A 21,481-nucleotide genomic window follows, 5' to 3' on the forward strand; every position below is an offset into this window, starting at 1 on the left:
GGACAACAAAGAAGGGTGGGAGGGAAGTGCATATGTGTACCTCTTTGCATTCCCTCCTACTGGAAGAGACTGGCAAGCAGTATCTGTTCAGTGGAAGGTGAGACTTGGGTTTCAACTAAAAACTGCTGCAAACCTTACTTTCCACACTCCTGACCACCTTTCCTGCATGCCAGCAATGCCCAGTGAAGTGGTGTGTATTCAGCTCCAAACAGCAGCTGCACAAACATCTACTACAAAAAAAAAAAAAGTTGAAGGCAGAGTATGAAGGTAGGCACTGCTTTGGCAAAGAACAATAAAGCCATGGGATGATAGGATGGGATGCTGGTATCATGTTTGACATTCCCCAGGATGAGGCCGTTCTGTATAAGTCAGCATCCAGGGGAGAAGTTGTGAGTTCTCAGTTTCCTCAGAACATCCTCTTTTGCTCACATCTGCAACAGGAACAAAATCTTTGACCTTAACATGCACTTGTCAGTCTCAAGACAGGAGAAGTGGCTCAGGTCCAGTCCCAGGCTACTTCTTCATATCTGAGGAGGGAGAGTTCCCTGTGGCATTTGGAGAGGGGCAGAATTGGAGAGAATAATCAGGGTTTTATTGTCAAATCCAAGGTTTGGGTAAGTAGCAGAATGGCTGTCAGGGAATTCAAATGTGTTAAGCCAAGATCTTTCCTGATGTTACTCTTTTCCCAGGGTAGGTTGCTGGAGCAGAAAAGATTCCCTATCCTATGCTCATCATCCTTAGACGTAATACCCAATCTCTGCAACTTCAGTGCTGAGAGATCTTGGAAGCAGAAGGTTCCCTGCCTGTTCTGATACTCGACTTGCTTCCAGAGTAAATGTGCTGCAGAGAACCCCCCTCTGAAGGGCAGTGGCCCTTCCCAAGGCAAACTAGGGATCAGACATGAGGTAGGACCATCCGTAGGTGTGCTGCTTAGAGACCCCTTGCCAAGGGGGTCCAAACAGGGCAGCTTTTAGAAGGAACAGATGGCAGAGGGTTTTCCTGTCTCCTCCAGCTTTGCCTTCAGAGGACTCAGAAAAGCTGGCAACACGGGAGAAGAGTCAGAAGGAAGCATAAGCACTCTGCCTGTGCCATGTCTTGCCCACCATCTCAGCTGTCCTACCTCAAGCCTTCCTCTGCCTGAGGCTACAGAGAGAAGCCAGGAAAAAGCAAAATTCCTGTCTTTACTTGGCATTCTAATATGACAGTATTTGGGGGGGGAAGATGAAATTGTTTTCATTTCACTGCGAAATTTAAACTTGAGCTCGACAGATTTGAGCTTTTATTCGGCTTTTGAGGTCTCCTCTGACAGCAAACAAGACGGGCAACCACATGAGTGTGAAGGAAAAACTCACTAAAGGCTCAGAATATTTCAAAGATGAAGTAGGTTATAAATCAGAAGAGAAAAAGAAGTCAGAAACCTTTAATTTATTAAAGCCAAGGAAGAAAATGCACGTAGAGGATCAGAGCAACACACAGAGCTGGACACACAAGTAGTGTGTTCTGAGTATCTGAAGTTCTGAGTATCTGAAAATTGTGGAGTGTAAGTGCAATATTGCAGAATGGACTCTCAAAACTGTGAGATGTTACAGCACAGCAGTTGAGGACTGTTCCCTTGTCCTATGTTTTAGCTCTTTAAAATTCCTTTTTTTAAAAATATTTTCCACCACAGCCATTTTATGATTAGTTTGCAAATAGAAAAATAAACTCTCAGAAAAATGGAGGAAATCACATGGTCAGTACCAGAGGACTGGCAACAACTGATTTTGGATGTGATAGGCCTTCAGGGATTCTATATATATCTGCTCTTAAAACTGGGCTGCTGCAGCAGGCTCGAGAAATGCATTACTGGGAAACAGGCTAGTCCTGGAATGAGCACATTCCCATGCTGGTTAGCTAAAAAGCTCTGAAGAGAAAAAAGGCTCTTTGCTTGTTTAGACCTTCAAAGAAAAAATGCAGGAACAGAGCTACTGTGGGATGGACTTTTCTCACAGTGGTGCATGAGTATTCTATGTAATGCCCAAGGATGCTGTCCCTGCTTCTGGCAGAATTTGTCTTCAGAATATACTTTTTTCCACCACCTTGAGCATATTTCAAACAAGGCAGTGATGATTCTTAGTTACAGGTTCCTTTTTTACTGTAGGAATTTAAGTGTGATACAAAAGTCTTTAAATTTCAAGTCTATAGGCAAATAGTAAAAAATTTGATGGCAAAATTAGCTGAACTCTGAAGTGATTCATGTAGACTGATCTTGCAAACACGAGCTGTGCTTAAGCATAAGAATCAGCATAGATAGGATTAGGAACAGCCATTGAAAAGGTTTCTTTTCATTTCATTAGGATTGTTTTTATGTGTAAGGAACAATTTGTGTTTGGCAGAATCTCACACAACAGTTGCAAGGGGATGAAAAAATACTGCAGTATTAAGAGTATTTCACCCTTGTATTAAAGCAAGGCTAAAACCTGCAATTCCTTCCCTCTAATAATGAAAAAAACCCCACATAAACAGGTTCAGGTTTAAGTCTGTTTAGACAGACCTCCTGTTATTGCTGCATGTATGTCTGCTTGAATGTTTAGGTTTGTCTCAAAAGACAAGAAGGAATCTGTTAAGCTCACGGTCAATAAACTCTGTTTCCAAATTCTCCAAACAGAATATTAAACTACCCATGCTTTGATTTACATTATTAATACAAAAGATGAGGAATGGATACTGACTTAGTCCCTCTGATATCTGGCTCCCTTTCCCAAGGCTGATTAAACAGACAAGTTAAAACAATATAAGAAAGGACCCAAGCTGACTTACCTCCACTTTCAGGAGTGCGCAGCCTTTCAAGAACTCTTGAATATTACTGATGCAATCTGCTTCATTTTTAGGCTCCAGGCAATACTAAAGAAAGAAAACCCACTGAGCTCATTGCATTACCTCCCGTGTCGCCTGTGTGGAGAGGGCCTGCATGAATATTGACATGTGCGTTTTATACTGAATTAGGGAAGCTTCTTCAGGGGGCGGGAGGGGGTGGCAGGCAAGCTGTCGAAGCAGGAAGAAAGCCACTGGAGGAAGTGATGAATGCATCGAAATGGTCGGCATCTTGTTTTAAATCTCAACATATGACAGTGCCCTGAAGTGACAGTGGGAAATTGATGACCTTTAACAACACACTGCCCCGAACCATCACATGTAAGCAAAAGGAGCCGGCAAAACTGATCTTTGCATAATTTAATAAAGGCTCCTGTTTTATAGGGTGGATAACCTGTTGTGGTGGTGTTTTTCTTAATTAAACAGCCTCTCTTCTGTGTTGCCAGTTCCTATCTGTCATTGGACTCCTTTCCTTTTTTTCTCCTGCAGTTTCTTATCATGCTTTTGGACTGCAAATACACACCTCATGAAACTGTAACAGGAGGCACTCACATGGCCTCAGTACCAATGGATTTGCTGGCTGTGGGACAGATCAAACAGCCCGGATGCAAGGGTTATTGTTTATTCCTGCCCTAATCTGCTTCTCCAGTGTATTTCCTGACTAACAAAGCATTTTGCAGTGAGACTTCTGAAAGAGTGAATATATTTACAGTCAAAATTAATGATATTTACGTAAATACAGACAAACTGCATATCCTTCTATTCAAAGCCAAGATATTCTGATCTCTGGTAGGTCCAGTATTTCCTGCCACTGAACGAACACGTGCAACCTGGCCAAGTGCAATCTCATGGGTTTTTTTTTTTCTGGACGTAGAGACAAAATCAAGGAACTAAATCTACAATCACACTTTGCTCTGTTAGAAACTTAAATGTAAAACATTTATCCCCCATGAAGCTCCTCTCACCAAAGGAAACCAGACCCGAAATGCCCAGGGCAGTGTTTCACTGAGCAGGGCTCTGTCTCAGGGCAGTGAGATGCATAGGAAAGCGTTACCTTTTCTGCAGATCCCGGAAGAAGTCGATTAATGAGTTTACAAAGCACCGTTCCATCTCTCAGAGAAGTTTTCAGGAACTCCTCTGGATCATCTACTATTTTCTTGGGGGAATTTAAGACTCCCAATGAAATAAGCCAGGTTACAGTTTGTTCTTCTGGATTCATCGTGGGGAGTTGTGCCGCTGGCGCCGTCCTGTGCAGCAGCGCTGGAACCCACATCCGTGATTGCATCTTCCTGCCTCTGCTGCTGCTTGCACAGCTCAAGTGTGAAACTACTTTTTTTTTTTTTGGCTCAGCACAGAAACTCACCAAATCTTAGGAACCAGTAGTTCCTCTAAGGTAAGAAACTCTTTTCAAAAATAAAATAGTTCTTTGCGCTCTGTTAAGAGACAGAGCAAGTAGATTTTTAACTACATTTTCAACGTTATTGAGAAGTATTTCATGTGAATACTTATTGCACCAAAAATATCTCGTCTAGGGATGTGGCAGCTGCCACCTATCACCTGGTAAACTTGGGTCTGAACTTGGAGTTATTACCCAAAGTAGTTTTGTCAATACTGTAAATAATGAGGTATTCATTGTTAAACCTGAATTCACAGTGATGATGATTTGAAGGATTGTCACACTAACTTTAAATAGACATCTTCAATTTTATGTGGCAGACCTAGTTATTAAAATTGCCTTTTACAGTAGTTTTTTTATTATCTGGTTTTTAAATTCTGATAATGCACTTTATACACAAATAATGTTTTTTTCAACTATCGTGTGCAAGTGCACAGATAATACAAAATGGTTTTTTGGAAGATGATAATCTCTCATAACATCTGGACAACTTCAAAAAGATCAGAAATTTAAGTGATCCAAAGCTGAGAATGAAACTTCCCAACTATTTCACTTGCCCTATTAGGATGTCCCTTTCCACCAGCTCTTCAGGATTCACTGTAGGATCATCAGTACCATCAGTTTTCCACCCTGCTCGGGGCAGTTCTAACCATCACTACTTATCACAGCAATTCAAAACAGTCCAGTCATCTCAACTGTCCTTTCACCACAACAGATGGAAAATGAAGCAATTCTGTTGACGATGCCAAAGAAGTTGGAACATCATGGATTGAAGCAATCCAACAGGAACAAATTATCCTGGAGACCAGAATTTCTTGGTGACAATGTTCTGAGCCAATTCCTCACCCTGTTACTTGAACGAACTGTTTTCAAGGCATCAGTGTTCCCAAACTGTTTAGGCCTGTGATTTAAAGGGTAGGGAGAAACGGAAGAGCAAAAGGATAAACTGTACACTGTGAATGTGCATGGATTTGTGTCTCTGCTTTCCAGGTGTTATGACTCATACTGGGACCTACCTAAGGGCCATTTTTAACAGCCACCAGTAAATCAGAACTACCCTTTCAGGGTTAGACAGACCTCTGACCTTTTCTAGGACTTGGGGATGAATTCCAGTTCTCCATTGTGTGGAAATACTTGTTAACACAAGGCTGTAGCCAGCACAGCATGAACAGCAACACTGGATGCAGCTCAATCACAATTCACTGCTCTCGCATGAGGCACATCTACAACTATCAGTGTGTGCAAAACATTTCAAAATTATGACTAATTGCAACTTTAGTTGTTTTTTCTTTTTCCAGTTCTGATGAGCACTACTGTTTTGAATGTCTTTTTTAGTGTTTTGCAAAATGCAGACATGCAGTTTCCGTTTTCATAGTTTCTTTTTCCAAATCCATAGTAGGCAAGGTAACTGCTAATGCTCACTGATCAGCTGGGGACAAGCATTTTGATATGGGAGACACTTCAGTCACCTCATCAGAACACAGCAGTTTCTCATGTAAAGAGCAAGAGAGAGACTTCCAACACTGGGAAAATTGCACACTGGCTTCATACCTGAACACCCAAGTACCTCACCCACTCCTTCTCTAAAGCAAACCTTTTGTGTCAATGGGCAGGTTTAGTCTCAAGACTATTTCACATTCAGCTGTTGCAGATGTTAGTGGTCGCAACCACAATTAAATGAAAATACTTCCCACATCTTGAACACTTACCAACTGCTTAAAAGACCTGCAGATAGGCATATTCAGACAGCCCCAAAATTTATGGAGTTTGTGATTAGCCACCTGAAGACCAGCCTTCCACCTTCTATAAAGGACTCATCTAAATACATTGCAGCTTGTTCACCAATTTCCACACTGAAATTAATTCTGTGGCAAACCCAGAGTATGAAGGTAAAGCGACTTGGGAAGGAACAGTGTCTGGTCTGGTCTTTGGGAAGGCTTCAACTTTGGTTATTTGCTGACAGGGACGAATCAGTGAATTGTCAATCATCTCTTGCAGAGTCAACTTAGTTATGTAATTTGCAGCCTGCTTTAAACCAGTGATGACTAAATAGCACAGTGTTATTTAAAAGGTAAAAATAAAAGGGGGCATGTGTCCTATAGCCAATTACCAAGCAACTCTAACAGCACACACATCAAAACAGCACAGCAACAGGACCAAGTTAAGAACAGCGGTCACACATTCAAACCCCATTTTGAGTGGTTCTCCTCAAAGTCACTCACGTTTATGTAATTCCCCCTTTTTTTCCCAGCAGAGAAAACACCCAGCACAAAGACCATCACTGGAGTTATCTGTGTGCAGCAGAATCTACTGATACATTTCAACTCGTGGCTTTCAATGACAAAGTTTGACATGCACCACTAATTTAAATCAGGGGGACATCCTCATTATTTAGCATTTTAAGCAGGTATTATTTTTTTTATGATAGTTGCCATGTTGGCATTACATTTTACATAGGATCATCCACCTCAGCATAAACAGCAGCATCCAGACTATAAGCTACTGCTGAAATAAGAGTCTCTTAACAGCACAGCACGTTACTCTTTCTTGCAGAAAAGACACAGAGACCACTTTGTAGCAATAATCCTCCAAGATGGAACCCTCAGAATATTTTCCACCATAAGAGTCTCTGACCAATACAAATTTTTTTCTACTTCAGTAAAAAAAGCAAAACTGATGCTGGTTTTTTTTTTTAACAGTAAATTTATTAGCCCTGGCATGCACTGCAATCCTACCCATCTGCTACGTGCTTGCAGACTTATTCCTACAATCTGCAGCCCATAACTGAAGTGTAAAGTGATATCCTCATCCCAAAACCCAGACTTAAATCCGTAGACAACGTATGCACACTTTTTCTTCTTTAGCTACGCGTTATGAACTCAGTGTTTCTTAAATGAGATCACTTTATGTCTATCACGGAAGTCAGTATAAACTTTATTATCAGTGATTATTTTAAGTACTTCAGTCAATCTGAAGTCAAGAGTTTTCTACATGAAGTACCAGTGCCTGAGCATTCTTCTCACATACACTGGCACATCAACATGTATCCAAGATAAAAGCGCATCAAAACCTAGGCAAAGTTTTGAAGAAAGCACCTACTTGCAAGGGATGCAGTGCTGTCTGGAGTACATACACCACACTAATTATTCTGGGGATTTATCACTAACATTGCCTCAGTACATCAACACTTCCTTCCTCTCATCTAGAAGGCCTGAACAGAACTGTTAATGTAAGAATATAGAACTTTTAATGGTTTCTTGGTGAAGAAGAATTTGTAACACTTTAGTCCTCTGTATTTTAGAGGACCAAGACTAATTTCTGTACAACTTGCTCTTTTTTCAGCATTCAATGGCAAGCACACGTGTGAAGGGCAACCCGAGTACTTCTCTGCTGCAGAACGTGCTGCCCTGTGTGTGCTGCCCAACCCGTGGGCTCCCTCTGCACTCTGGGGTGATGTCAGCTATGGCACACAGCAGTTGGCTTCCACCAGAATTTTTCTGTATATCCAAGAGATTAGTAGTGCTACTTTCAAAGGCAACTCCTGAATGCTAACACAACCCTCTAGAACAAATGGTGGGCAACACCACACTCAAAATCCAGGCTGTAGCAGTTGTGTTTTGTTATCCTTCCATTTTCCAATGCATATCCACTGCTGCACTGCCACCTTCTAGTCACCGTAACTGAAAAGAGGAAACACAAGTTAGTCTCCTCTTGAGAGGCCAGGAGACAAAAAAGCTAAATCATTTTTAAATAATTTTTATACACAATGAATACATTTGGTTTGTATTTGATCTGTCCCAAGAATATGAAAGTACATCAACACATCTCACATCTACAGTTTTAAACCATTCCAGAGATGCCTGAAGTCTAATACAATCCAAAGACTTCTGCAGAGATCAATTCCTAATCCAAAATTATACTCAGTATAACTGCTAACCCTGCACATTTAACCAGACTGATTAAATGTCTATACTGACACCTTATTAAAAATTCATATTTTTATGGTCTGCTCTTGCAAAAATTCATAGACTAAGTACTCTCTGCATATGATTTGAAGTGCATTTGTAAATGTTTTTGCTCAGCTGCACTCAAATGGGACCCCTTTTTGCAGATGAGTAGCCTCTCACTGCCATTCCTGACTAGTCAGCTTATAAAGTCTACTTAAATCTCCCCCTGCAAACTTCAAACAGAAGTCAAAAATATTAATTAGACATGAAGACGTTCCACTCAAACCTACAGACACAATCTTTCTTCCAGCTACTACCCTGCTGTAATATTTACCTTATGCACTGGCACAGGCACCACTCATCTCTGCCATCATCGCAGATGAACCAGCATTATTCCAGTGGTATCTTCTGGAAGTTATCACCCTGCAACTAAGAGAAGATATAATAAACTGAGAAAAATACATTTTACAGCACATGTCAACATATAATGCTTCCCCCCATTTCAAAAGATGACAAAAGCTTGGGTTTGCAGATTAGTCTGTTGCAAGTTCTACTACTTCTTTAAGTGGTGGAAGATTCACTGGCTTGGAATGGACTGGGATGGTTTAGAGATAAGTTGCATGGCTTATGGATTCTCACTCCTTTTCAGTGGTGCACTGCCATGTTAAATCCATAAGTTGAATGACAAAATTTACTGAGGACTAAACAGTAGTACAAAGGTTTTGGGTTTGTGGTTTGGTGTTTTTGTTTTTTTTTTTTTAGTTGGAGGTCTTCATGTTTACTATAGTCAAGAGCATCTTTTGAACTTCATGGCTTTACCAGAGCCATAACAACTTGCCACAGGTTCTGCCACATGTACCGGGTATCCCTGCCACGCAGTGTCAAACTAAACAGAGTCAGGCATCCAACTAAATGTCAAGTTTGCAATGGCTTGATTCAAACTCTCACTAGTCAAGCTGGTTGTCAACCTAAACCAATTTCTGATTTCACAAGGCTTTAATTTTGCTAGAATACTGTATATGCAGCCTCTTTAAGCATCTTCACTGAAACATACTGGGCACAAAATACCCCCTCCCAACCCTACGTGGCAATATTCTTTCTACAGTGAGCTGCATTACACCTTTAGTTTCAAAATTGGTGCCATAAATGCTTTTATCCAAGAAGAAATGTTGAATTTGGAGAATTTCTAACGCACTGGAGCATTTTTTTTTAATCTAGACAGCACTTCCATTGCCATGACATGCAGCTTGTCTTACTGTACTAGAGGAAGGTAAATTGGTTTAATTTTGACTTAGACTGAAAAACTAGTTTGCTTTGCTTACCATCTTTGCTGTTTCACAGGCATTTGATGCTTTAAATCAGCTGTGGAATGCTGAAAGATTCACTTGTTTTTAGGAAGCCATAAGCCTTTGAGAAGTTGGAGAGAAAGACTTCTTTGCTTATCTTATTTTCTCCTTTGGAATCAAAGATGTTCCTTTAAAAGTGAAACACTACAGAGTTGCAAAAATTTGAAACAGTATGAGCAAGCATCGTTTTGCAGCTTCTTTGATGGAACTGGTCAATGGTTTGTGGGGTTTGTTTGTTTTTTTTAAACAGTAGTCTGTAGCTGACTTACATGTACATGACTTATTTGGAAGGGAGATCTTTTTAAACTCCCCATGAAACAGGAGGAAGGCAGAAAATAGTATTATCCACTTGCTTTTTCAGATTAAGTGAATGAAATCCTCTTTTCCTTTACACAAGGATCTGAAGGCATTTAGTATTGGGAACACTGTGACTTCAAATTCTAGGCACAACAGAGCTTTGTGTGGAATCATCCCCACCACCCTCCAAATCACAAGCAACACTTTCAGAATGAGATGCTGAACATGTAGAACAATCCATCTCCATGTTAGATGGTTGGATGTTGTGTGGAAGATCTTAAGAACTGCTTTTTCCATTCATGACGAAAATCAGATGGGAAGTGTGGCATTTCAGGGAAACTTTACTTTGAAAATTACAACACTAGTACACAGCTCAAGTTTATACATTTAACATCTGCTTTCTGAAAGAAATGTTAACAATTTTGAAATGAAATTAAACATTGTTTGAACTTTGCTTCACAAAAGCATAAAGTCATGGAGGGGAAAACTTAACAGGCAACAATAAAAAAAGGTTAAAAACAACTTTTCCTTTTAGTAGTCCTCTGGTAGTAAAGATAGAACAACTTCCACGTTTGAGAAGTAATCTGTCTTGGTCCAAAAGTTTAAGAGTGTTTTTAGTATCTGCTTCTGCCTCCACCCCTATCGGATCTGCTTCCGCCACGGCCACCACCTCTGGGTGCTCCGCGGCTTGAACTACTGTAAGAATCTCGAGGAGGTGGGTAGCCCCTTTCCATGGAGGGGGGGAGACCCCTGTCTTGTCTTCCGACACGATCACGGCCACTTGAGTAGACATCACTTCTGCTGCTTGAGTAACTTTCTCGGCTTCCATATCCATCTCGTGTGCTGCCGTAATCATCATACCGACTGCTTCCACCATATGATGGCGGGGGCCCTCGTGCAGGTGGAGCACTACGTGAGTTACCTGCAGGGTCAATGGTCAGGTAATACGGCAACACCATGAGTTATATAGAACAATTTCAATCTGAATTTACAGAACTGCTGTATTTAAATGTTTACTGCTACTCTTTTGTATGTATTGAGATGTTCTTAATAGAATCTGCCACATTAATGGTACTTAAAGTGGGGACTGCGTATCAGGCAGTGAGTGGATTTAAAGATTCTGAAGGAATGAAGACGGTGTTTGTTTATTCAGGCAGGCTCTTTACTGGGATTTCCAGAACAGCTTGTTATTTTAGAGAAGAAACTCAGCCATATTTTCCAGAGACAGTTGTAATTCTGAACTGCAGACTTTTGCTTCTTTAGCTTACAGCTTATTTAACAAGATGATCAAATGATAACCAACAACTGCACTTTCACTGTAGGGGAAAAAAAGCGTGCCACTTCCCCTTAAAGCAAGCAACCTAGTAAAAATCAGATTTTATGACACCTGTACAATTACATGATCCTCAAAATGGATTCTTACCATAACTCTCATATGAATCTCTGTAGGAGCCTCCACTTGGATGATCCGAGTAGTCTCTGTCACGTCCACCACCGTATCCATCACGATCGCTATAGGAGGAAAGACTACTAAGACTTAGTACAGATCAGTAACATAACAGCAAGAATAAAGTGACAAGGAGAAAAATCCAACAGTAGGTACCTATATCCCCTGGAGGGGTATTCATCACGTGAACTGGAATGACCATAGTCACGATAAGCATAGTCTCGTGGAGGTGGCGCGTAGTCCCGCGTGTCCCTGGAACTGGGGTAATCTCTGCTTGAATAACTACAAAGAACAAGAACTGACACATTAGCCATGCCACACTGCAAAAGATCAGGAACCAACATTCTTCTCTGAATAAAAAAAAACCACTCCACCAAAAATAGGAAAAGAATTTACCCATCTTTAGTGCTATAGCCATCATCTCTTGGAGACATGTAGACATCTCTCCGTGATGGCATTGGTTCTCTGCGTGGAGGACCACCGTAACCATCTCTTCCACGTGACACAGGAGCTGAAGAGAAGCAGTCCAGATCTTTAAACTTAATTAGCATTTAGTCAGACAAGAGACTCTTGGCATGTATTAGTAGATTGTTTAGAGCAATTTAAAAGTATCTCTGTAGCCCACATTACAGCACTTTACATTTCTGCTCATACAGTTTAAAAGCAGCACTAAAAGCAGCATGCTCAAATCACACCAAGTTGTTCCCAACAGCTACAAAATTATATTGGTATGAAAGGAATTAAAAATTAGAAAAATATACAAATCTCACTGTAGATTGAAGTTAGAATCAATGATTTGCATCAGCTTCTGAAGGAAAACTGGTGCTACAGCTGACCAAGCAACTAATTAAGTCAAAGTCCTTACCTCTTCCTCCCATGCTGCTGCTACGCACTGGTCCCGAAGGTGCCGATCTTTTAGGTGGAGGGCCTCCACTTCGTGGAGGTGGACCTCTCTTCATGGGAAGTGGTCCTCGAGAAGACCCTAGAGGAATAAGCCATGAACCAACTTATTATTTCTGTGATACTCAACTGCATGACCCTAAACCCTGAACTACAGTAACCTAAGTACCATTATTACCACTATGTGATCAACAGTAAACCGCTAAAATTAGATCTCTTAAAGCCTTGTCTTCTAGCCCATACTAAATGCTACTAGCAGAATTGAGAGCCTAACTTTCCACAGCCTAAATTACTGCCAAGAATTGTCTTTTAGAACTTATCCAAAAGTCACAGGGTGTGACAGAAGGGGAAAAAGACAGCTGATATCTGTAATCAGTCACAGCTTAAATACTCAACAAGTTACTGTTCTCAGAAGACAAGAGCCACCTGGGAAGATGTACTAGGTAAGAGCCTACAGAGAGGGAACAGAGGCACTACCGAGTCTGTAGAACCTACTACACAGACTCTGCAAGAGAGAAGTTTCACTATTTCCAGGGTTTTTTTCTGCATTACAGCTTTTACTCTTATACCTCAGGCGCTGTTTGCTTGTTCTTAGAGAGCTTTGTTTTGATACTGAAGTCTGAATCAATAGCTATATCTTAAGGAATATCCAGTATCAAGTAATATATCCAGTACTATTGTTCCGCTTCAGAAAGCTTCAACTCAGCACACTATTTTGTAACAACAAATAAGGTTTAGCTGCCCTAACTCCCAATATGATATAGAATGATCAGCCCTAGAATTTTCTAAGTTCAGTCCTCTTGCTAGTAAGAATGAAAGACAGTTCCCTTTCCCTGGTGGAAGAGAATCACTTTTTCAACTTGAATACCAGAAAGCTTCCTTTCTCACGTGCAAGGCAGGAGTTTTGTTTTTCTTTCATAGGCAAAAGTCAAGTGGAGTGTTAGTTGTAGAAAGGAATCTTCATATTTGAAAGCCTTTTCTTAAGGTGTACTTGCCTAATCAAAAATTTTACTAAACTGCCGAAATCATATTTCATCATTTTAATACAGAACAAGGAGTGCACTATTTGGCTGTTTGACTTTTTTTTTTTTCCAGTAGGATTATTGTCATCTTCCAATGGGATTGTCTTGTATGTTGTCCAAGTATATAATGAGAGAGGTCAATACATACCCAAGTGACTCCCTCTTGAAGGTGGTCCTCTCGCGCCACTTCCGCCTCTTGCGCCTCTAAGGCCCCTGGGAGGACCTCTGCTTCGGGGAGGGGGTGGCGGCCCACGCCTACCACCACTCTCAAAGGATGGCTTGGTTGCTTGTTCCACTTTAATTGCTTTCCCATCTAATGACTAAAGAAGAAGCTGCTTTACTTACTGCTCAGTCATGTTTGTATTTCTTAAATCAAGCCCCTCTTGCTTCACTATTATAGGGCTTCCATTTTATAAGTTAGAGCAACTCTAGAACTGATTTCAGTCTTCAGTATTAGTACTCAGCAGCATGTTGGGCCTAATTTCAATTTCTACAGTACTTCATTCTTGTTGTATTGACGAAAAAAAAATACAGAGCAGCATCAGAAAGGACTTTCAGTGAAAACACAAGTGTCCAATGACTACGGCAGCCCCACGTCATTTATTCTGTAAATGAAACATGATATATGATCTACAATTTACTTTCAATTGCCACGTACTTTTGTACCAAACTAGGACTGCACCAGTAGTTACAGGATTAAGCTGAACGTAACTTAGCTTCAGTTGGGATTTCTGGCAATGGGGAGGCCGTTTAGTACATTTTCTTGATGTCCTGATAACACGGTGATCACTGATGCATTTAGAAGTAATTTCAGCATCTACATGGCAGACTGAGAATGACAATTCACCCCTTCTTTCTAGTGTTTCAAGTTGGGTTTTCAAACAAGGTGACTGTCCCAATTTACTCTATTACTTGCTTTCCATGTGGTTGGGGTGTTTTTGTTTGTGGGTTCTGTTGTGTGGTTGGAGGGCTTTTTTTGTAGGACAAAAATGGGAGCTTTTTCTGGAATACAGATCTGCAATAACAGGACCTCTGCAGCCTGCAGTTATACCTCGAAGGTGAGCAGGTGGTAACACATGTTGAGTAACTCAACTTAATTAATCAAATTTCTGTATAATCTTTCAAGCACCACATGTTTGGCAATTATAGCAGAACTAAGATCACAAGCTCTGCTGAAATTAGGTTACTGCACACCTATCCTGGCAAACATGGTTTATTTGCCCTTTTTAGCAGTTAAATATTTAACTCTGCCTTAAAAACTAATTAATTATCAGGTAGGAAGCTTTGTTTATGCACTTCTTTGCTGCAATAAATTAACACAAAGAAATGCTCATAGTGTCTTAATGTGCACTGATAGTATTTTTATTGAAGTACAATATCTTTTTTTGTTCTCCACCAAAATCTAGCCCTCTCTGAAACCATCCACTTTAGTAGCTCATGTATTTTGCCACATGTAGTCGTAGCTACTGTTTGGAAAATCTGTGTGTATGTACACAGGTCCAACTTGATCCATTTGAGGGGAAAAAAATAAGGAATACTAGCAAAATAATATTGGTTCTGTCTTTGACTTAATGAAAATATTTTACTTACAGAAGGTTCCTCAAAAAGCCTTTTGGCATGGCAAGCTGAAACATTCCAGCAGCATTAGTACCTCTAATCACTGGAACTTCTCAGTTTGTATCACATTGTTTTGCCATCATAAATCATACTGAAAGATGTCTCATCGTTCAGGATGAGACAGGAACAGTGGGCTTGAAGCCTTAAGCTTTGCCATCATGTCCACTGCCATCCTCAATGTCATGGCATATTCTTGACAGCTTGTTTGAAGTTTAGAAAGCAAACACCATCCCCTTCTGCTAGCATGGGTTCTGAAAACCTGCATGCTAGGTTCAAGTTCTTTTTTTTTTTTATGTAGGAGGTAGTTTTCCTTATTTCTCCTCCTATTTTCTTCTGCCTTGCACTTATGCATCTGACTTAGGCAAAAGACAGGTTTCTTTGCAGACTGCTTTACACAAGCAGTTTTAAAAAGGTATGCCTTATGTCCAGGACCTTTCATTAGGTCCAAGAATAATTTTTTTATTAACCAGAACTTGTCAAAGTTTGTCCTATTTTAAAGCAGAGGGGACAACATTTTACAGGTTCTTAGCTCAAAGACGAAAGGTCTTATCTCACCGAACAGATAAAACACAGTCCATCTCAAAATATGGGATTTTTTTCAATAAGCTGAAAGCAACAGCTGTCAACATGAACACTCATTAATTCCTGGTTAGAACCCTCATTCAGAGTGTTACAGTAGCATTTTTAGTATCATATGAGCACCAGAAAGTTGAGTCACCTTGGTGCTAAAACACATGAAAAATAATTTAAGATACAAATCATTTAAGGACAATAATAGATTGGCAATCAAAGTCTCCTATATGTGGCATGAACAATCTGTACAGCTTTGTAAGGTGAGCCAGGGAACCTTAACCAAACACAATTAGAGAACTGTCCTGCAAACTGTTCCACATTCCAACACAAAAGATGAATGAAATTCGTGAAATTTTGGGAGTGGGGCAGAAATCAAAGTATTTCCAAAAATTTGGATGAAATTGGACCTAACACCACACAGGGCTTTCCTCTCCAACGGATCATTTCATGGTTGATGCTGCAGTGACTTCACCATTTCTGCACGTTCCTTGATGCCACAGAGTGGGTTTCCTTTCACCATATATATTCAAGAACTGAAGATCATCTCTTATCAGGCCAAGCTTCTACATAGTATATCACTTCTTCTCCAAAGGAAAAGGAAAGTCTGTCCAATTAAAGGAAGACAAGCTTCTGTAGTGCTGAGTACACTTTACACTGTTTGGACTGCAGCATTTGCTTCCATCCTCTTAACAAGACCAGCTGGCTTGGCAGGTCTGTACTGGAATTAAATCTTTGGCTTGTCCTGGAGCTTTCCCTTGAGGTCATATACTCTCTTTACTTATCCATTTCATCCTAAGGATTTAAAATCAGAAGACTGTGAGGAACAGCCTACTGCACCGAATGACTTGGGAGTATCCAGCATGCTTGTGTCCAGGTAAGCACATGCATTTCGTGACATCAGGATGCAGACTGCCATGAATTAAACTTCTTCTTAAAGAAGGCAGATAACCTGCTGTGATAAAGTACTTGTAGATTTCTTCTGTGCTGCTCAGACACGCTAACATTGATACAATTCTGCAGACAAAGTGGTTGAAGAGAAAAATCCCCATCACACCTCCAAAATAATTCCGCTGATCTCTTTCAGCAGGACTGAAATGAATTCTCAACAAGCAAGCTTTGACTAGTCTATGCTTGTCCCAATTTGGAATGAAACACAATTCATCTCCTTCCTTTCCCCCTCCACCTGGATAGGTGCAAAATGCTGGCTGTACGATTTTCATGAACACTTGCAAAGTAAAAAAAATCAAATGACAATTCACTCTTGCAAAATATATTGAGACAGTCTCTTCGATTGGCTACAACTTTGAATTCCCCTGGGATGACAGACTGAGCATGCAGAACGCTTTCCCCGGGCTGGACAGGTCATCTAATTCCTTATAGACTGCTTGAACTGCAGTCTGCACAGGGCTTCTGCTTCTTAAGTGCCTGAAATCCTCAAGACTGCTCCAATCCATCCTTTCCAAATGACCAGAAAAACTTCAGGTTGTGATGTATGACAGTGATCTCTTCCCACAGCAGGCCTCAAACACCACTCCTCCTCAAACTTTGAATGCAGAGTCTTTTTAGATTACAAGCAGTACCTGTTGTCCAGAAGGCTTTCTGCAGATGAGTGTGAGAGACTGAGAGACCACCTCATGAACATCTTTCATATCCATGGCCAAAGCAAGCCGGACCAGGGGACATTCTAGGCCAAATGCCAATTGAGAATGTTCTTTTCATACATTATTTGCTGTTCAAACTTCATGCAGATGAAGATACTTCTAGATTTACAGTGTTGAAAACAAAACCATGAGAACCATGATCCACAAGGCAGTCCTTTGTAGCATTTCTTGACAGTGATGCAGATGGTGCATTCCAGAACAAGCAGACATTACCTCAGCCACAAACACTGTCTCATTTAGCTACTTTGCTAAGCATTACTTCCACGAATGTTTCCAACGTGACCAAACACATGGCACAACATTCGAGAGGTAGAACAGTTGGTGATTATTTTCAAAGGGATTTTCATTTGCAAGCTGCACTCCACAAACACTTAGGATTAGTGACTGAATTCCTTTCAGTCTGACAATTACCTATTGGTGCTTGAAGGTACCTTATGTGAGGGTTCAGGGTAATGACTATTTCAGAGGAAATTAGGTGTCTGAACACAGCAGTAAACAAGTCTTCAGAATTGCAGCAAACTACACGACGGAGAAATAAATTCAATAAAAGGAGCACCTTTAAAGATGTTTAGAAAGAACATTATCTGAATTTGTCACTCTCTGCCTTGACAAAAACTAACTTGTTTAAAAAGGAAGCAAGTCTTCAAAGAAAGTAGCACTGTCATGAGGTTGTCCTAAAGCACCCAGAAACACCAGTACATGGAGCAGAAAGCCTACTATAACTCAAATCAAAGAAATTTTACTATTTGTGTTCACCATGAACACTACAAGCTCATTTTCTTATTCTTAAAGTTACTTTACTTACTGACTTCAGTAACGGACATCTTTCTTTCACTTCTATGTCTTATGCTAACCAGACAAACAGATAACAAAATCCCAAGACTTATTTAATCACAATCAGACGAGGCTTGTTCACCTTACATGAATGTCATCTCAAGAGACACTGCTGAGAAGGCCAAAGCAGTTAGACCTCAACACAACCATTCAGATTACGCATGGAGGACCAGAGTCTGAAATTCAAATGAACTAAGATGCCTTTCACTGCCTGAACAGACAGCACCTCTATGAAGATAAGCAGCTGATGACCTTCAAGTTGCCAACTTACATCTACCTTTCCAAGCACACGCCGCAATAGACACTGATCATAGCAGCCTACAATTCTTTGTCAAACTATCCTAGCATTGATCTCAGAACTTTTGCTCCAGATTCCTGTATTTTTAAAAACCTTACATGTACATTACATTTTTACTCCCTTTTAAAGTCATACCACTGCATTTTAGGGTGTAAACAAATTTAGTTGCTGGCTAACTGCAAAGCTCTTTTCCATCAACTGCAAAGTGCCAAGCAGACTGATGATGCATCTCACAAATCCAGTATATTATTCACAGAATACCAGAGAGCTCATCAATGCTCCAGCACAGCAGGAAAGTCATATTCAACCCATGTTAAGGGAACAATTAACAGTTTTCAGGTAAGTCACTTCCCTGAAGTGTATTTTACAAAATACTGCATTAAAGTATGATTTAAAACAACCAAACAAATAAACAAACATTAGAAACACACAAAAATGGAGAGCTGACTACTAAAAAGCCCTCCATTGCCGACTAAAAACAATAAAGAGTGTAACTGACAGCTAGACTTCACTTTCTACTGTCAAAGCCATGACCAGGAGAAAGCAATTCCAGCATCATGGAGACTGAGACAATTTGCCAAATGTGATGTTCTGACTTGTCTCCAAGATCTTCTAATCCATTGTTTTTCCAACTTTTATTACAAGTTAATTTATCTCAAAGATTTATCCTGCTGGACAATAGCAACAGCAACGTGTTATTGTAAAAGGTCTTAAGTCCTACCTTTCCATTCATATCTCTGGCAGCATCTTTTGCATCTGCTGGACTCTCAAACGTGACGAATGCAAATCCTCTGGACTTGTTGGTTTCCCGATCTTTCATCAAAAGAACTGCAGAAAGAAAATCACGTTACCCTTTCCTGTAATTAGGCAGGAACATTTCAGCTTTATTAAATGTTTTAAGCTCAGAACTTCTTAGAGGACATGTAAGCGCCATCATTTCAGATGATCAACGCCAAAAGAAGTCATCACAGCTGTGCTGTTGCTCATTTTTATTATCTTAATAAAAAATTTCTCTTTACCTTCCACAATGCGTCCATATTTGCCAAATACAGCCTCAAGGGCTTTCTCATTAGTCTCTGTGTTCAGGCCCCCAATGAACAGCTTCCCAGGACGATCTGCTTCAACCATTTTGATGCCGTAAATGACCTATTAAAAGAGTAATGCTGTTATTAACAAAACATCAGACTACAACAGAGACTTCCATGCAACTTCATGGAATATAAGTGACTTTTTTCCTCAAAAGTACAAGTGAATTTTCTTGAAGGATATGTTAATTAAGAAATAGGACATATAAAGTACATGAGAAAAATTTAATTTTTTTAGTAATTGGAGCATCTGAAAGTAGTATTGCCTTCAGTTACTTCTTCACATCATACAGTGTCTCTCAAAAATATTCAGTGAACTCTGAAAAGTGGAACAAAGCCCTGTTAAGATCAAGCCATATTGGTGATTATGAAAACTCTTTCAGAGGTGCTGTTCTTTTTACCCTTGATGTCAATCCTACCACTCCTCTCCTTTAAATCCCGTCGTGGATTTTTCAAGAAATTTACTTAATCTGTCCAAGTAATATTAAATTATTAACTTTTAAAGGCATCTTGGGCCAGTATTCCCAAATGAAGCCCATTCTTTGTATTATTTCAAGTATTTCGAGCCGAAGTCCTGGCCTACACAACGTATGAGCCTGAACAGACACCAGACGACCACTGCAGTTCTACACAGCAAGGCCACGACTACACCAAGGCGGGGGCGGAGGGCTTAAAAAAAAAAAAAATGAGCCGAAGACAAAGCCCAAGCTCTCAGTGCCTGGCAGGGCGCCCGGCGCCTGTGGACCAGCGCTGCCCGCTTGGCTCCGGGCCGATGGAGGGAAGCCCCCGGCACAGGCGCAAGGGGAGCGCGGACAAAGCGCTGCCGGGAGCGGGCGGCCGGCGGGGCCGGGCCGGGCCGCACGGGGCCCGTGTGGGGCCGCGCTCCGGGACACGGGCCCGGGGGGCCGCCGGACCCTCCGCGGGCTCGGGCACCGCCACAAAATGGCGGCCGCCGTTGGCAGCAGCTTCTCTCCCTCCCCGCGCCCGGCGGCCGCCTCGGCGCTTACCCACCCCACGGCTCGGCCCCGGCCCGAGCCACTGGCCCCGCGCTCCCGCCGTCCCTCGCTCTCCCTCCCCGGGGATGCGGAGGGACCGCTCACACTTAAAATGGCGGCCGCCGCGCCTCACGCCGCCGGGACCCCCCTCTCCCGCCGCAGCCGCGCGGACCCCGCCGCCCCACGCGGGGCCGGGCGAGCAGACAAACGGGCCCGGCCGCGCCTCCGCCCCGCGGCGACGGGCGCGCCACGCGGCTCCCTCCGCGCGGACCGGGCCTTTCCCCGCGGGTCCCCGCATGGCCCCGCGGTGCCGCCCGCAGAGCCCCCGGCCCGCGCTCACCTCCGCCCGCGCCGAGCCGCAACTGCGCAATGGGGGCGAACAAAGGCGCTGCGGCCCTTTATAGCGCTGACGTCACCCGCCCGCCCGAGCCCCGGATGCGGCGGCGCCGGGGCCGGCAGGGGGCGCGCGCGGGCCAGCGGGGCCGGGGCTGGGTGGGCCGGAGAGGGGGCGCTGAGGGGGGATCTCATCCGTGCATGTGAATATCTCCAAGAGGATGGTGCCAGACTCTTCTTAGTGGTGCCCAGCGGCAGGATGAGGAGTCATAAACTAAAACACAAGAAGTTTCACCTCAACATGAGGAAGAACTTTCCACTGAAAGTGGCAGAGCACTGGAACAGCTGCCCAGGGAGGGCGTGGAGTCTCCCTCGGTGTTCCAAACCCACCTGGACATGTTACTGTGTCACCTGCTCCAGGTGACCCTGCCTTGGCAGGGGTGTTGAACTGGAGGATCTCCAGAGATCACTTCCAACCCTAATGATTCTGTGATTCTGTGAAGGACCGGATCTGTCACTGCTTTGGAAGCAAAATCACTCACAGTACTGTCAGAAGTGTCTGTGCAGGAGCTTAACCCAGTTCAGCTGAAACAGCCTTAAAGGCATTTTTAATTAGTTTGATCAATACGTGTCCATGTCAGTACCCCTTCCTTGGAGACTCACAGCAAACCAAATCAAGTGTGGTTTAAAATGAAATGTGTTGTTGATGGCACAAAGTTTTGCACTGGTTCAACTAACTCCAGTTTTAAATTATTTATACCTGAAGTTCAGTTGTGGAAATTTTCTTTGGATGGCTAAACCTGATAGCAGAAAAGTTAGGAGGAAATAAGTGCATGGAAAAATTGGCTAAATTTTCATAATATGAACTTGTAGATTA

The 21,481-nt window shown here is 41.9% G+C and overlaps 2 protein-coding genes and 1 non-coding gene across 7 annotated transcripts in view; all 3 read right to left on the minus strand.

The window, feature by feature from the left end:
• The window catches only part of ARHGEF6 (Rac/Cdc42 guanine nucleotide exchange factor 6), a 40,452-nt gene extending 36,334 nt beyond the window's left edge, over window positions 1-4,118 (minus strand). The window contains exons 1-2 of one of the 2 annotated variants that reach the window (XM_027687280.1): window positions 3,908-4,118; window positions 2,800-2,883 (exon numbers count right to left, since the gene is read on the minus strand). In XM_027687280.1, the coding sequence (XP_027543081.1) occupies window positions 2,800-2,883; window positions 3,908-4,072 (249 nt within the window). In that variant the 5' untranslated portion in view covers window positions 4,073-4,118. The remainder of the gene's footprint in view (window positions 1-2,799; window positions 2,884-3,907) is intronic. The other variant, XM_027687281.1, reaches the window with a different exon arrangement.
• Window positions 4,119-7,168: 3,050 nt separating this feature from the next.
• RBMX (RNA binding motif protein X-linked) lies at window positions 7,169-20,720 on the minus strand. Of its 4 annotated transcripts, none has more exons than XM_027687288.1 (11): window positions 20,612-20,720; window positions 19,211-19,337; window positions 18,913-19,019; window positions 13,357-13,528; window positions 12,152-12,268; window positions 11,683-11,797; window positions 11,443-11,568; window positions 11,263-11,351; window positions 9,519-10,761; window positions 8,531-8,625; window positions 7,169-7,929 (listed from the first exon to the last, which is right to left on the minus strand). In XM_027687288.1, the coding sequence occupies exons 2-9, from the start codon at window positions 19,317-19,319 to the stop codon at window positions 10,454-10,456; spliced, it is 1,143 nt and encodes a 380-aa protein (XP_027543089.1). In that variant the 5' UTR covers window positions 19,320-19,337; window positions 20,612-20,720; the 3' UTR covers window positions 7,169-7,929; window positions 8,531-8,625; window positions 9,519-10,453. The 4 variants fall into 4 exon arrangements, with proteins under 4 accessions (XP_027543089.1, XP_027543088.1, XP_027543087.1 ...); XM_027687287.1 differs by having other exon boundaries at window positions 11,263-11,366; XM_027687286.1 differs by having other exon boundaries at window positions 11,683-11,818.
• Window positions 19,090-19,163, minus strand: LOC113969546. Its single transcript, XR_003534889.1, has one exon. It is a non-coding gene; the product is annotated as a small nucleolar RNA SNORD61 (small nucleolar RNA).
• Window positions 20,721-21,481: the final 761 nt, after the last annotated feature.

This window comes from Neopelma chrysocephalum, unplaced genomic scaffold (genome assembly GCF_003984885.1).
Source record: "Neopelma chrysocephalum unplaced genomic scaffold, ASM398488v2 Primary Assembly neopelma1_73b, whole genome shotgun sequence".
In the NCBI taxonomy this organism is placed as follows: domain Eukaryota; kingdom Metazoa; phylum Chordata; class Aves; order Passeriformes; family Pipridae; genus Neopelma; species Neopelma chrysocephalum.

What these genes read in the sequence shown, in the direction of transcription:
- RBMX (XM_027687285.1), bottom strand. Translation starts at nt 19,319, where the DNA reads ATGGTTGAAGCAGATCGTCCTGGGAAGCTGTTCATTGGGGGCCTGAAC. An exon ending in ATATGGACGCATTGTGGAAG is followed by an intron (nt 19,020 to 19,210) that starts GTAAAGAGAAAT and finishes TTCTTTCTGCAG; the next exon opens with TTCTTTTGATGAAAGATCGG. An exon ending in CAGCAGCATGGGAGGAAGAG is followed by an intron (nt 11,819 to 12,151) that starts GTAAGGACTTTG and finishes TTAAGTTTAAAG; the next exon opens with ATCTGGACTGCTTCTCTTCA.